Source organism: Oncorhynchus keta, chromosome 6 (genome assembly GCF_023373465.1).
Source record: "Oncorhynchus keta strain PuntledgeMale-10-30-2019 chromosome 6, Oket_V2, whole genome shotgun sequence".
Lineage (NCBI taxonomy): Eukaryota > Metazoa > Chordata > Actinopteri > Salmoniformes > Salmonidae > Oncorhynchus > Oncorhynchus keta.
This window is the reverse complement of record NC_068426.1, coordinates 10,534,484-10,550,879: the sequence shown is the minus strand read 5'-3', so window position 1 is coordinate 10,550,879 and position 16,396 is coordinate 10,534,484. Positions and strand designations below refer to the sequence as shown.

Genomic DNA, 16,396 nt, shown 5'->3' with positions numbered 1-16,396 from the left:
ATTGACCGGGTCCTCTGTCTCCATCCAGCCAGTCCCTTCTCTTTGCTTCCTTCTCCATCTCTCAGTTGTAAATGACTGTTTAACCTCTCTCTCTCTCTCTCTCTCTCTCTCTCTCTCTCTCTCTCTCTCTCTCTCTCTCTCTCTCTCTCTCTCTCTCTCTCTCTCTCTCTCTCTCTCTCTCTCTCTCTCTCTCTCTCTGGTGGCTTCTCTTCCTCTCTTCCCTTTCTCCATATCTCTCTGGAGTCAGATGGTCTTCCCTCGCTTTGACCATGGCTTTCTCTCTAGCGACCAGCACACATTTCACAAACGCCTCCTGAAGGTACGATGGGCGCATCTCAGCCCTCTTTTTCTTGCCTCGTCTCTTCCTTCAAGCTGGCTCCCCCTCTCTTTGTCTGTGACTTTTTCTTGCCTCGTCTCTTCCTTCAAGCTGGCTCCCCCTCTCTTCGTCTGTGACTTTTTCTTGCCTCGTCTCTTCCTTCAAGCTGGCTCCCCCTCTCTTTCTATGTCTGTGACTTTTTCTTGCCTCGTCTCTTCCTTCAAGCTGGCTCCCCCTCTCTTTCTATGTCTGTGACGTTTTCTTGCCTCGTCTCTTCCTTCAAGCTGGCTCCCCCTCTCTTCGTCTGTGACTTTTTCTTGCCTCGTCTCTTCCTTCAAGCTGGCTCCCCCTCTCTTTCTATGTCTGTGACTTTTTCTTGTCTTGTCTCTTCCTTCAAGCTGGCTCCCCCTCTCTTTCTATGTCTGTGACTTTTTCTTGCCTCGTCTCTTCCTTCAAGCTGGCTCCCCCTCTCTTCGTCTGTGACTTTTTCTTGCCTCGACTCTTCCTTCAAGCTGGCTCCCCCTCTCTTTCTATGTCTGTGACTTTTTCTTGTCTTGTCTCTTCCTTCAAGCTGGCTCCCCCTCTCTTTCTATGTCTGTGACTTTTTCTTGTCTTGTCTCTTCCTTCAAGCTGGCTCCCCCTCTCTTCGTCTGTGACTTTTTCTTGCCTCGTCTCTTCCTTCAAGCTGGCTCCCCCTCTCTTCGTCTGTGACTTTTTCTTGCCTCGTCTCTTCCTTCAAGCTGGCTCCCCCTCTCTTCGTCTGTGACTTTTTCTTGTCTTGTCTCTTCCTTCAAGCTGGCTCCCCCTCTCTTTCTATGTCTGTGACTTTTTCTTGTCTTGTCTCTTCCTTCAAGCTGGCTCCCCCTCTCTTCGTCTGTGACTTTTTCTTGCCTCGTCTCTTCCATCAAGCTGGCTCCCCCTCTCTTTCTATGTCTGTGACTTTTTCTTGCCTCATCTCTTCCTTCAAGCTGGCTCCCCCTCTCTTCGTCTGTGACTTTTTCTTGCCTCGACTCTTCCTTCAAGCTGGCTCCCCCTCTCTTTCTATGTCTGTGACTTTTTCTTGTCTTGTCTCTTCCTTCAAGCTGGCTCCCCCTCTCTTCGTCTGTGACTTTTTCTTGCCTCGTCTCTTCCTTCAAGCTGGCTCCCCTTCTCTTCATCTGTGACTTTTTCTTGTCTTGTCTCTTCCTTCAAGCTGGCTCCCCCTCTCTTTCTATGTCTGTGACTTTTTCTTGTCTTGTCTCTTCCTTCAAGCTGGCTCCCCCTCTCTTTCTATGTCTGTGACTTTTTCTTGCCTCGACTCTTCCTTCAAGCTGAGCTCCCCCTCTCTTTCTATGTCTGTGACTTTTTCTTGTCTTGTCTCTTCCTTCAAGCTGGCAACCCCTCTCTTCGTCTGTGACTTTTTCTTGCCTTCGTCTCTTCCTTCAAGCTGGCTCCCCCTCTCTTTCTTCGTCTGTGACTTTTTCTTGTCTTGTCTCTTCCTTCAAGCTGGCTCCCCCTCTCTTCGTCTGTGACTTTTTCTTGTCTTGTCTCTTCCTTCAAGCTGGCTCCCCCTCTCTTCGTCTGTGACTTTTTCTTGTCTTGTCTCTTCCTTCAAGCTGGCTCCCCCTCTCTTCGTCTGTGACTTTTTCTTGCCTCGTCTCTTCCTTCAAGCTGGCTCCCCCTCTCTTCGTCTGTGACTTTTCCTCACTCTTTTACATCTCACACATGTACAATGTTATTGGTCTCAAGCATTTCTCTGTTTGCCACTCTGCCACTTGTTTTCATGTCTGCTTCAAATTAGAGAGAAAATGAGTGGGAAAGTAAATTCTGCCTCTTTGGAAAGTGAGTTTGAATAAATGACATTGCTTGTGGATGATAATTGGTGGAAGGAATATGCAGAACTATGCAAATTGGAGAATAAGAATAGCTTGTTGTGTACTTGACAATATAAATGGCTGATAATATGACTGTTAAACATCTTGTTTTGAATACAACCACATCCGTCATTCAACAGTCTAATAGAGTGAATGTTATGCATAGCAGGAGTTTTAGAGTTTTAGACTTACTTTTGCACATTGGCGAAGATGGTTGGCAGCAAACACCAGACACTGTGAAAAGAGACAAAGTTTTGAATGAACTTTACTGAACATTGCTCAAACTGAAGATATTGAAAGTGGTTCAGTAACTTGTCTGGGGTGTCACAATATAATTGTTTTGCAACTTGTTTGATTGATAATACTGTGGGAATTGGGATTGTTTCTTCATCTCATACTTCTCCCTCCCTGTCCATAAAGGGTGACCAGGGTCAGGCTGGCCCCCCTGGACCCCCGGGGCCCCCTGGATCACCAGGGCCCAGAGGACCCCCTGGGAACACAGGGAAGGATGGGCCCAGAGGACCCCCTGGAGACCAGGTACAGTAAGACAGCTCTGCTCCTCTCATCCCTGTCACTACAGTCGTCTCACTACATATTGTGATAGGAGAGAGAATAAAGGCCAAAAGACGATTAGTTGGTTTAACAAAAAAATATGTTTTTTATTTACTTCCATTGTCCTCCAAGAGTTACTGAATCTCCTCTCTACTTCAGTTTGCTCCTCAGTTCATTCTTGGTTGGAAAGCGAGGTAGTGGCAAGGATCCCTTCCGTTTTTACTGGTAGGAGAGATAATAATAGATGTATTTTATATAGCGCTTTTCATTATACAGATCATCTCAATGATGCTTAAAAAACAAAAGTACATGCAGTTGTTGGTCTTCAACAGAGGCTGGCGCGTCCAGGTCACATCCCACACATGGCCAAGCCTATAATAGTCTCCTGAAAGACAGTCAAGAACTATCACGCTCCCACCCTCAGCACTCTCCTCCACCACGCTGTTCTCTGCTCCTCCGATGCCCTGAAGCAGACTTGAGTAGGGGGTCACATCCAGTACGGGGGGGGCTCTCTACCCACAGAGTCTGCAGAGAGTCTGCCTCTCTGCAGACTCTGTGGGTAGATTCTCCTCAAACAACATGTAATACCCACCTGGGTGAAGCCAGTGGTACTACATCCGCTAGACTTCACTTGGGTGCCAGAGGCTCACTGCACATCACTTATTGGGATTGTCCACTTTGGAGTGAGAGATCCACTCAAAACTACAGCAAGCCTCTGTGATGTCCAAGCCTGTGCTAATCTCCAGTTGTATTAAAATCAAAAGCTAGCTAGCTAGCCTCTGGGCTATCTTGACAAGACAACTGACTTGCCAGTCTTATGACACAGCTGAATCGACATATAAATAATCGAAAATTACTAAGCTAACAAAAATTTAAGTTGCAAAAAAAAAAAACATTAAAATAATACAATATTTAGAAATGTACAGGAGCTCTCTGCTTAGGCCACCTCTTGCAACCATGGCAACCACAAACTAATAATAAAATACAAATGTTTTGGTGAATCATGTAGATAGAGTGGAACTTGGACATTACCGTTAATCAGTCAAATGCAGAATAGTATCCAATTTCACTCTCCATCTTTCCTACTGAATAAAAGAGAATCTAATTCATCTGTTTTATTTCATAAAGCAGTTGTCACAAAGTGCTTTCCAGATACCCAGCCTAAAACCCCTCAGAGCAAAGCAATGTAGAAGCTTTCCAGATACCCAGCCTAAAACCCCTCAGAGCAAAGCAATGCAGAAGCTTTCCAGATACCCAGCCTAAAACCTCTCAGAGCAAAGCAATGCAGAAGCTTTCCAGATACCCTGCCTAAAACCCCTCAGAGCAAAGCAATGCAGAAGCTTTCCAGATACCCTGCCTAAAATCCCTCAGAGAAAAGCAATGCAGAAGCTTTCCAGATACCCAGCCTAAAACCCCTCAGAGCAAAGCAATGCAGAAGCTTTCCAGATACCCTGCCTAAAACCTCTCAGAGCAAAGCAATGCAGAAGCTTTCCAGATACCCAGCCTAAAACCCCTCAGAGCAAAGCAATGCAGAAGCTTTCCAGATACCCAGCCTAAAACCTCTCAGAGCAAAGCAATGCAGAAGCTTTCCAGATACCCAGCCTAAAACCCCTCAGAGCAAAGCAATGCAGAAGCTTTCCAGATACCCAGCCTAAAACCCCTCAGAGCAAAGCAATGCAGAAGCTGAAGTTCTGATCCAGCCAGGACAGCTCTGAAATGAGGTCGATCTCACCGCTCTCCGTGTGCAGCAGATGTGTCAGGGTCAACAAGCACGGAGGCCATTTCCTGTTGTTGTCCTTCTAATAATGTTTATATTTGCTTACTAAAATCACATCGTTAGGAGCTAGAGGAGAGGTCACTCATGTGATATGACATGTCATGTGATAGGGAGGGCAAGACAGACAGACAGACAGTTGTCCTGATAAGCAGTTTGGCATGGATGCCAAAGTGATTCATTGTCAGACCACTCAAGATTTCAGAGCGCTATTTATTGTTGATGGAGATGTCACAAATCAATGTAATTATTAACACCAAATGTTTTAGCTTTAGGCCATGGGTACTCAAATACTATTTGAGAAGGTTTGGTCATACAAATGTCATAGGTAGCAAAGGTCCGGATGGATATTGTCATTTATCGGCGCAGTAATAAATCCCCACCTCACAACCCATGAAACCCCAACTGTTCAAACCCCTCCTGTTGGCAGAGAGAAAGGTGTGCAGTTCTAAAGCTCATTTCCTACATTTTCTACACATTTTTCATGTCTTATGTGTGTTCATGTGATTTGAATCTCGACCAAAATCCAAAAGAATGCAATAATATTTGTGGGTCCTGATCATGGGTCAGGATTCGGCCTGCGGTTTGCCATTTGAGTATGGGTACTGTAGTCCTTCTACTGAAAGGAGGGGGATTAACAATGATCATTTTGCTTTTGTTGTTTTTTTTTTTTTTTAAGTCAAATTACTCTACCATCCCAGTAGGTGCAGCAGAAACAGAAACGTGTCACTAATTTACTGGAGGAAAACAACACTTTTGATGTATTTGTGTGAAATACTGCCATCTTGTGGAGGATCAACGGAATTGCTCTGCTCATCATTTAGATCTTCACTTTTGGATGGATGATTGACCTTGAGCTTTCTTCACAGGGTCCACCTGGTCGAGATGGAATCGATGGATTAGATGTAAGCCTTTGTTTATTTCTGATATTATAAGGTGGACTGTATATGCCACACATCATGCTGATAACGTGTCCTCTTTACACAGGGACTGATGGGTCCTCCTGGACAGAAGGTCAAATATCTACATTTCTCATGCAGACACACTTCCACACCTGTATACATGTATTATATATATATATGTAACCTAAATCATCTGTGATTAATTAATGAATTTCAATAATCTAATGTCAATAATCTAAATGTCTTTAGATTAATTATGGAATTATGAATTTAAATTCATCTGAATATTGTACATGTAAACTCCCCAATGAAAATAAAATAATATATATCATGTCTTGCAGGTTAATGAATATGTCCCATGAATGTAATGTCTTGCAGGGTGAGGATGGACAGCAGGGCGTGCCTGGATCACAGGGGTCTCCGGGGCTAAAGGTGTGACATCGTACTATTTCCTCCTCTTCCTCCTCTTCCTCCTCCCCCTTCTCTTGCCCAGTCTCACTCTATCTCCATGTATGTGACAGGGGGAGCAGGGGGCTGCTGGTGACCAGGGCAGGACTGGCCTTGATGGACTACCAGGGATGAAGGTAAATATAGGAGGAATTTGGAAATGGATGTCTTGAAAGATGAAGAAAAGATTGATGTTACATAGAGCGATGACCCTGAGACATTCGGCACTATATATTGACCCTCTGGGCACAGACTGATTGAATCAATGTTGTTTCCACAACATTTTTATCAATAAATGTCAATGTCATGACATTGAATCAAGGTGGTAAATTGATTTTATTTGCAATTGTTCTTTGTTCATTTCACTTTGAATGCACATTATTTGACAACTCATTTAAAACTGCGTTTGAGCTCAGTGGGGATGCACTGGAATGGCAGGCATGCTGAGGTCTTACTGTATGTATTCACTCTATGTAGGAGGGGACATGAGACACAGGGGGAGAATGGGGAGACAGGGGGAGAAGGGAGAGAGGAGACACAGGGGGAGAGGAGACAGGGGGAGAGGAGACACAGGGGAGAGGAGACACGGGGGGAGAAGGGGAGAGGAGACACAGGGGAGAGGAGACACAGGGGGAGAAGGGGGAGAGGAGACACAGGGGGAGAGGAGACACAGGGGGAGAGGAGACACAGGGGGAGAGGGGGAGAAGGGGGGAGAGGAGACACAGGGGGAGAGAAGACAGAGGGAGAAGGGGAGAGGAGACACAGGGGAGAGGAGACAGAGGGAGAAGGGGGAGAGGAGACACAGGGGGAGAGGAGACAGAGGGAGAAGGGGGAGAGGAGACACAGGGGGAGAGGAGACACAGGGGAGAGGAGACACAGGGGAGAGGAGACACAGGGGAGAGGAGACACAGGGGGAGAAGGGGGAGAGGAGACACAGCGGGAGAGGAGACACAGGGAGAGAACAGGGAGACAGGGGGAGAAGGGGGAGAGAGACACAGGGGGAGAGGAGACAGAGGGAGAAGGGGGAGAGAGACAGGGGGAGAACAGGGAGACAGGGGGAGAAGGGGGAGAGAAGACACAGGGGAGAGGAGACACAGGGGAGAGGAGACACAGGGGAGAAGGGGAGAGGAGACACAGGGGAGAGGAGACACAGGGGAGAAGGGGAGAGGAGACACAGGGGGAGAGGAGACACAGGGGGAGAAGGGGAGAGGAGACACAGGGGGAGAGGAGACAGGGGGAGAGGAGACACAGGGGGAGAAGGGGGAGAGGAGACACAGGGGGAGAAGGGGGAGAGGAGACACAGGGGGAGTGGGGGGGGACAGGAGACACAGGGGGAGACAGGAGACACAGGGGGAGAAGGGGGTGGACAGGAGACACAGAGGGAGAAGGGGGAGACAGGAGACACAGGGGGAGAAGGGGGAGAGGAGACACACGGGGAGAAGGGGGGGACAGGGGGAGAAGGGGGGACAGGAGACGCCCTTCCAATACCTTTATTTATCTTTATTCATTCATTTGTTTCTGTGTGTTTGTCTGTGTCTCCCTCTGCAGGGCTTACCAGGAGAGAAGGCTGTTCCTGGCTCCTATGACAACATCGGCCTTGGCCTAGTCGTTCAGGTGAGTTCTATATTGGGTCCTTTTTATGTTGATCAAAAACAACATTCTGCTTTGCATTACAACCCCACAAAGTCAGAATATACCATTTTATTTATTGTTAAAAGTTTCCCTCACGCCATAATATTTGTCTAGATATGCATTCTGTGTAACAGTCCCCTGTGCAGTGTGTATTCTCACTTTCCTTTTCTACTTTTCTTTTCCTGCAGGGTCCCCCAGGGCCACCAGGGCCCCCAGGAGACCAAGGGTCAAAGGTGAGAGTTAGTTGTGTTTGAAGAGGTGTCCGAGTGGTCCTACTGTTTACCTGTCTCCTCATGTTTCCCCTTCTCATGTTTACCTGTGTCCTTCATGCCAACAGGGAGACTCAGGCTCACCTGGTGCACCCGGGGCTGATGGGGATAAGGTAAATTTGAAAATAAAAGAGAGCCTCACACTCTAGGATCTCGGATGCAAAAATGTAATACCAACGTTTCGACAGCCAAGCTGTCTTCATCAGGGTATAATCACAAACACTGCGGAATGACTCGTTTATATAGTGTCAATAGACACAGGTGTCTGTAATCATGGCCAAGAGTGGCCTAATATCATTGGTTAATAATCAAATATTAAAATGGCAAACAAAGAACAGCATACAAACAACAAATGGATAGCATACGATCATAGTTTCATTTTAGACACAAGCTTACAAACAATTACAATGGCAAAGTAACAATATGGCATGACCTGTAATGACTAATTATTCTTGTACTATGAAATCAATATGAGCAGCGTTCCTCAGTGCTATTGGTGTCATGTTCCTCTCTTATAGGGAGCCAAAGGGGATAGAGGTGATGATGGGATGCCTGGAGTGGCAGGGGAGAAGGGAGAGCGAGGCCTGATGGGCCAAACTGGGCTTGCGGTAAGTGTGATATGAGCTGTCTCCTGATGGATACCCAATGGGCTATGGGCATGGCACAGAGGTCTACTATCCCCCTGCCTTTTGTCCATATGGTGTATTTCTCTCTCTTAGGGAGCTGACGGTAAAAAGGGAGAGCGAGGGGATTCAAGGTTTGAGGACAGTCTGGTCAGTAACGGTTTAGATTCCAAACTTGTATCTATTAAGTGTGATACCTCACCAAGGTCTAGATGTGTTATATTATTGTGTAACGTCTGGTTATCTTAACACTAATGCTCTCTGCTCCAGGCCCAGAGGATCTCTATCCCAGGCCCTCCAGGGCCTCCCGGGCCCCAGGGTTTCATGGTGGGTAACTGGTCCCTCTGTCTTCTTCATGATAGTGGGTCCTCTGTAGCCTAGTTGGTAGAGCGTGGCGCTTGCAATGCCAGGATAGTTGGTTCAATTCCTGGGACCAACCTTACGTAAAATGTATACACTCGTGATTGTAGGTCGCTTTGGATAAAAGCGTCTGCTAAATGGCTTATATTATATATTATAGGGGGAATATCAAAAGCTTAAACTTTCTCTCTATATATATTCTCTCAGCAAATAACTTAGATCCTTGACCAACACTCCATAGCCTCAACTTGTTCTCAGAGGAACCTAGTACATCTCCAATGCTATTCATGTTTTTTTAATGCTCTATGTTCTGTTATAGGCTCTTGTGATGAACAGTGTTTACAAAGAGAATGACTTAAGAAATTGTGTTTTTCAGGGACTTGATGGCAGGCCTGGCCCCAAGGTGAGATAGTCAGGGCTCTAATCTCCTCCCGCCCCTAAAACAAAACAACACAGGGTTCTTTAGGTTACTGAAGCTGCACTAGAATGCCCTGTCATTCAAACTTTAGCCCTACTAGATAATGAAATGCTGGGTGGAGAATAGTGAATGGAATGTGTTTTTATAGAAAGTCAGAGACAAGATGGATTGCAAAGGAAAAATGTAAGCACCAGCTTGAAATTGTGTTTTTGTCAATGTCTCACAGGGGGAACCAGGTGAGGGAGTGAAAGGAGATAAGGGAGATGCAGGCGACAAAGGTCCTCCTGGGTTAAGGGTAAATATTTCCTTTTCCGTCTCACTCAGACTGCATATCAGGGTTAGGGTCAATTCAGAATTTCGGAATTTAATTCAATTCGACCATAATTTTAAATACTAATTTGAAATGGACACACCCCACAGGAAGCAGAATTAGAATTGAATTTGAGTTGAAGGAAGTAGAACTGAATGTAAATCAATTCTGTATGCACACATGACTGTAAGTCGCTTTGGATAAAAGCGTCTGCTAAATGGCATATATTTATATATATATATATATACATAAAGCATAACGTTATCATTCCTTTGACTAATCTTTTACCAAAAGCATCTTACACTTTATTACTGCAAAGAATACAGACACCATTTGATTACAACTGAAACATGTCACACGTTATTTATTAATATATGTCATATTAGGTTGATCCCTTCCATTCTGAAGTGTTTGATGCAATCTGGGAAATGTATTTTATTTCAAATTTAATAAGGTGGAACTGAATTATAATGTGTAAATTAATTGTAAACATAAAAAAAGTATCTTAGAATATGTAATTATGTGTAATTAATTTAGAGAGAATTCATCTTTAAAAGTCAAATGTTTCATCGATATGTTTGACATATTACTGGTCACATACAGTATGTCAAAATAAACATATGTATGGTTGAATGTAGAATAAATAATCATTTCAATTTCATTGAATTTTATTGAATTGAAATCAATTTCCGAATTCCAAAGTGATATTCAAGAATTGAATAGGAATTAAAGAACAATTCGCAACTCAATTCAGAATTGTCAACAAACCTGCTGCATATCGTATTACGGATAACATAACTGATTACTCTATTTCTGCACACAGGGTACCCAGGGTCTTCCAGGTTCTACAGGGCTGGTTGGTCTCCCTGGCACCAAAGGGGGAAAGGTTAGAAGCATTTTTCATGCCCTGTTTTTGTGGAAATGGAAAGAGAATGGGAAAGGGGGATACCTAGTCAGTTGTACAACTAAATGCATTCAACTGAAATATGTCTTCCGCATTTAACCCAACTCCTCTGAATCAGAGTGGACAGGATATCAGAGACCCTTCAGAGACAGGTACATTTTCCAAAGTAAGCTGCTTCTGAATGAATTTGATCATATTTAATTTCTTCAACAGGGAGAGCAAGGATTGCCGGGATTAGATGTAAGTATGTCTAAATCTGTCACATTTCTATGGAGGGATTTCCATGCCAACCTTAAATGGCATTTGAATTCCATAATTTAGAATTTGTATTAGGCTATTGAATTTAATATTTTAGAATTTGTATTGCACAAATTAAATAATTTAATTCATAAAATAACTTTGATTTGAAACTGAGTTGAGTGAATATTGCATTCAGTTTAATCATTCGATTTACATTTAATTGAATATTAAATTTCAATATGGTAGATATTGCATTAATTTTCTGTGTATCAAGTTTACAAACTACGGTATAATTAAAGTTTATCAAAATGTCATAATGTCAACTTCTCAAATGCATTCAAATTCAGTTTTCAAATTCAGTTTTCAAATTCAGTACTCTAAATTCAGTACTCTAAATTCAGTACTCTAAATTCAGTACTCTAAATTCAGTTCTCTAAATTCAGTTCTCTAAATTCAGTACTCTAAATTCAGTTCTCTAAATTCAGTTCTCTAAATTCAGTACTCTAAATTCAGTACTCTAAATTCAGTTCTCTAAATTCAGTACTCTAAATTCAGTACTCTAAATTCAGTTCTCTAAATTCAGTTCTCTAAATTCAGTACTCTAAATTCAGTACTCTAAATTCAGTTCTCTAAATTCAGTACTCTAAATTCAGTACTCTAAATTCAGTTCTCTAAATTCAGTACTCTAAATTCAGTTCTCTAAATTCAGTTCTCTAAATTCAGATTGAAAACCAGAGACAACATCCTGGTACTTTGCCAGCCAGGAAAAGTACAGATAGAATGAAATGGTCTCTGTGGTAAACAGAAGCTTCTGGCGGCCTCTGGAGCCATCATGGCATGTTTCATTTATTTTATTCCTATGGATTTGGCGGTTCAAATTTTGTCTATAAGCGATGTGCCTTCTGTTCCCCTCTATGCCACAGTCTTGTGACATGCAGGACAGCTGGTTTGAACCCTGTCAGTCACAAGAGCAAGATTAAATACGGAGTGGAACAGCTATGACAAGGCTTTTCAACTGTATTCTTATGGGGGCCAAATTGTGTTTTTTTTGTGACACTAACAACTAACAAAATCTCTTAAAGACACCTCATTAACCACCACCTCTTTCAGGGTTTCCCCGGGCTGATGGGACAAAAGGGGGAGAGGGGGGGCAGAGGAGACAAGGTGGGTATCAGACACAACAGTGGCTACTGTGGCTGTGTTTATTCATCTTCTATTACCTAACATTAGCCATTTACATGTGAGTCATTTAGCAGAAGCTCTTATCCAGAGCCACTACAGTTAGTGCATTCATCTTAAGATAGCTCGGTGGGACATCCACATATCACAAGCAAAGAGCATTTTTCCTCAATAACGTAGCTAACCGGTGCCCCCGCACATTGACTCTGTACCGGTACCCCCCGTATATAGGCTCGCTATTGTTATTTTACTGCTGCTCTTTAATTACTTGTTACTTTTATTTCTTATTCATATTTTGTTTTTTAACTGCATTGTTGGTTCGGGCTTGTAAGTAAGCATCACACTGTAAGGTCTACTACGCCTGTTGTATTCGGTGCATGTGACAAATACAATTGGATTTGATCAGTAGAGTCAGAGCTAGAAAGGGGGTCAAGTACAAGTGCTGGTTACGTAGTTTTGGGGTGGGTGTCGAGGTGAGGAGTAGGAGGATTATTTAGTTATAGTGTAATCTGGAGAATAAATAAATGCTCGATGAGAGACTCCTCTGTGGGCCTCTGTAACTCAGTTGGTAGAGCACGGCTCATGCTAACCTTGGATAGTAGATTTGATTCCCTGGACCACCCATACCTAAAACACGTATGCAGCCCAGACTGTAAATCGCTTTGGATAAAAGCGTCTGCTGAAGTGCATATATTATTATTATTATTAGGGCTGCCAAATGATGAAAAACAATTTATCTGGTTAATCGCAGGATTTGCTTTGATTAATCACGAATAATCGCAAATTCAGAATTTGCTCAAATTACAAAAATCATTACAAGAAAAGTGACGTCTTGATTTTTTCCAAAGTAACGGTTAGCAAAATCAGGTAAATTGAGGAAGCACAATTTATTTAACATCAATGTCAACTTGTTTTGACATCACATTGTTGTTTTTATTTGTATATATTATGTATTTTGGATATTTTCAGTGCATTTTAGATGTTTTCAGACTATGCAATATATATTTGTTTTATTATACACTAAAATGACAAAAGGTTAACTTAAGTTAACTGAATAACTCTAATAGCCCTAATTATGATATATTATTGTTTTGTCTCTCTTCTCTCTCAGGGTGACAGGGGGATGCTGGGAAAGAAGGGACTGAAGGGACAGAAGGGCGAACAAGGCCCTCCTGGACTGGACCAGCCCTGTCCTGTGGTATGACACTTCTTCCTGTCTCCTCTCCACTCACTCTTCACTCTAACACTGCCTTTTCATTCACACCTTTCTTTCTCTAAATAACACAATTATTAGGTTTCATTGGAGTGTAGACATTTATAGGTATATGAGCTGTTTACATAATGGAAATGTTTATATATGACTGAGATGTTTGTATGACTGAGGTCAGGACTTGAGTAAGTGGCTATAGACAGACAGTATACACAGTACTGTATCAATTGAATGAAGGAGTGACATTTTCGGAATGGCTCTTGCTGACAGGGCACCAATGGGGGTGGAGAACACCCTGGGGAGGCGGGGCAACCCTCAGGCGCCCCTTGCCCCCTGGTATAGTATTTCTGCTTTCTGTCTTTCTGTCCTCCACCCCTCATTAACCCCATCCCCTGTCTGTCTTCCTGCTTTCTGTGATGCAGTGGAAGCCATACTTAGCCCCCCTCCCTTTCACTCCCTAGTTAGACATACTTAGCCAGCAACAAACCAGCAAGACACTGGGTCTCCTAATTGGTAGTCTAATGTTAGCGGCATAACACAATAGTCAGATCCTCAAAACATGATAACCTGGGCCAGCATGTCTACCACTGCAGCAGAGCTACCTGTCCTTTACTGTGCTGAATGTGCTCGTCCCTGCCTGTAGTCTAGCTGAACAGAAACAGTGTTTAAACTCTTATCACCGTGGGTGTAGTGTGTAATGTTGTGACATCGGTGTTGTGCTCCTCCTATGTGAAGTAATGTTGTCAGTGTTTTACGATGTTACGTCAGCTACTGAATCATGAGCTGGGATGTCACTGTTTTTAACCACTGTAACATGGTATTAGTTTAATGGATGGTTTGACAGCATGACTGCTGTGTGCTGTTAGATATCCCTCCTCCTAGCCCTGTGTTGTTACAGACCATCTGTGTTTATCTGTTGGCGATGCGGCGTGTGTTTCTTTTCTGTCCCCAGGGTCGGGATGGGTTACCCATACCTGGGTGTTGGCATAAGGTTTGTACAGCAACACTACTTCTATGAAGCCCTTTTTGGGTGTTAGGCTGTATTAAGGTATCTGCATACTAGGTTCGGTTTGCTCCTAGCTAAGGGAAGTGAACATCTGTGCCTCGCTTAGTCCCTTAAAAGGCCTTCTCTTAAAAAAAATACAAAAAGTGGGAATAGTACTGTAGTATCTTGAGAAGCCGTAGTCAGTATACACTTCCTCAAAATAGTTTGAATTCATCTAAGATAACTCAAGAAATCTGTCATTAATTTTGACGTTTTTGCCGAAGAGATCTTAGTCACCCAATTTTACATCTAAATAAGATGTTTGGTGCAGTATTTTTATGTGAAAAAATGTCGTCTCTCGTTGAATGACAACAAACACTTCATCGAAGAATCCCTACTGTTGACCAATGACCGACGAAGGGGCGTAGACTTCGGCTACCGGCTTTGGCCTCGAGAAAACATTTGTGTGCACAAACAGCCGAAAAAAAACCTTGCTGAATGCCATAAAGAAGAAAAACGGCACAAAATGTTGTCATAATGTATGCACAAACTGTTTCAGATGGGAACTATTCAGACGCCTTTAGGGGTGTTTAAGAACTTATATTTCATCTTACATAGTGTACGGTGTCATTGTACAGTATTATTTGCCTGCTAGTGAATGTGTGTCTCTGCTTTTGCTCTTTTTCAGTGATGACTGACCCGGGACCCGGGACCTGGGATCTGTACATATCGATATATATTTTTCAAATAAAACTCAAGTGTTGTTTTTTGTTGTTGTTGCCAATTCTAATTTAATATATTGAGTTTTTCGTATTGGAATTTAGATTGTGGGTCACAATCAATATTTTTTACTTTTTGCATATGAAAAGAAAACTAGTTTTTTTAGTTTAGAGATGACTTACAAGAAGGATATCATGCACACAAAGAGGGGAGACTGGTGACAAACGGAAAGCAGCAGCAAATGCACTCAACACCTACCGGATGGACAAATGTTGCTGCTTTTATCTATACGGGGAGAAATAAATCATTGATTCTGACTAACAGGCTCACTAGTGTTCCCATATTGGAGTGTACAACTCAGCCTGCACCTTGCAAACACATCTACCCCATCACTCCTGTGATCGCTGTTTGCTTTGAAAGGACCAGTCCTCATGGCAGGGACCCAATGCCAGGTGCCTATCCCAACCTTAGGAGAGAGGTATGGGGAGGCACAGGAGCCACACAGACTGACTGCGCTGGACAGAGACAGACGGCTACACCAGCATGGAGGAAATATGGCTTTCACTCTTCAGCTGCAATCCTAACTGGTACTGGAGGGACTGGATTCAAACTCCAGATCCCTCACAACAAATTACAGACACACACTAGCTTAGATGAATGGATTTATTTCAAGTACTTCTAAATCACTTAGCAGTGTGTTATCCATTACATGAGGTTGTGTGTTTATGTCATAATGTGTGTAAAAATGAATCACATCTGAAATGATGTTTTAATACCATGATCTTTCGATGGCTTTTGAGATTTAACCTTTGTCTGTATAGACGTTTTCTTAAATGTGTTTCATGTTTAGATCAATATTTTGGTTTAAAATGTTCTAGAATGTTTGTAATGGTTTCAAAGTTGTTGCATCAAATGCTTTTCTCATTCCTCTGAGTGCTCTAACCAGTTCATTGACACAGAACACTGTAAAACGTTGTAGATAAATATAATGGGATATTCCTGTGTGTAGGTTTCGTGGAAATTCCTTGGATCTGTCTTATATTCAAGGTACATACATTTTCATTTCATACATATAGCCCCTGAAAAAGTTAGAGCTATTCAAACAGTCAGATTTAGATGTTCATGTCAAATGAATGATAGCAAGCCTAAAAAAGGGTCAGGACTTTTTACATCTGACATCAAGGTAGAAATTAAATACATATTTTCAAACCTACCAGGTGGGCTTATTGGGCTAATTATTGTTTGTTCTAGATACATGCAGTATTTAAGTTGTCGTTCATATTAAATACTATTTCAAATGGACATTGTTGTCTTTTTAATTATGAAGTTTGAGTTGTATTTTATTATCTACTGTCGGTGGTAAGGTCATAGGCGTTCATGGCCTACTTCAATTGATGTTATAAGAAGCTAACTCATTTGTTTTAGATATATAACTACGGAATACATATCAGGAACATCCTAAGTGAATTGCCTAGTTAAATAAAGGTTAACTAAAAAAGAGTCACACCTCAGACATCACCCCTTTAGTAGGTTGTAGCCACCGCAAACTATAGCCTGGAGCTCCTGTACTTTAGGATAGTGGGGTCCACAGTGCAGGAACAGGAGTCTTCTGGCCCTGGAGATCAGAGAGGTGATGTACCTGGACAACCACTATGGGAGGGAGACAGGGGGAGGACAATGGAAGAGAGAAAATAAAAAGAGA

The 16,396-nt window shown here is 42.8% G+C and overlaps 1 protein-coding gene across 16 annotated transcripts in view; it reads left to right on the top strand.

Annotated features, from left to right (window-relative positions):
• Window positions 1–15,996, top strand: part of LOC118384925 (collagen alpha-1(XXIII) chain-like) — a 118,276-nt gene extending 102,280 nt beyond the window's left edge. For 12 of the 16 annotated variants that reach the window (XM_052520602.1, XM_052520600.1, XM_052520598.1 and 9 more), the window contains 19 exons: window positions 248–319; window positions 2,590–2,706; window positions 5,365–5,400; window positions 5,483–5,509; window positions 5,776–5,829; window positions 5,919–5,981; window positions 7,393–7,458; window positions 7,665–7,709; window positions 7,814–7,858; window positions 8,264–8,353; window positions 8,465–8,518; window positions 8,639–8,695; window positions 9,105–9,131; window positions 9,373–9,441; window positions 10,280–10,342; window positions 10,574–10,600; window positions 11,711–11,764; window positions 12,891–12,977; window positions 13,260–13,935. In XM_052520602.1, coding sequence (XP_052376562.1) covers window positions 248–319; window positions 2,590–2,706; window positions 5,365–5,400; window positions 5,483–5,509; window positions 5,776–5,829; window positions 5,919–5,981; window positions 7,393–7,458; window positions 7,665–7,709; window positions 7,814–7,858; window positions 8,264–8,353; window positions 8,465–8,518; window positions 8,639–8,695; window positions 9,105–9,131; window positions 9,373–9,441; window positions 10,280–10,342; window positions 10,574–10,600; window positions 11,711–11,764; window positions 12,891–12,977; window positions 13,260–13,331 — 1,125 coding nt within the window. In that variant the 3' untranslated portion in view covers window positions 13,332–13,935. The other 4 variants (XM_052520606.1, XM_052520607.1, XM_052520604.1 and 1 more) reach the window with 2 other exon arrangements.
• The last annotated feature ends 400 nt before the right edge of the window (window positions 15,997–16,396 follow it).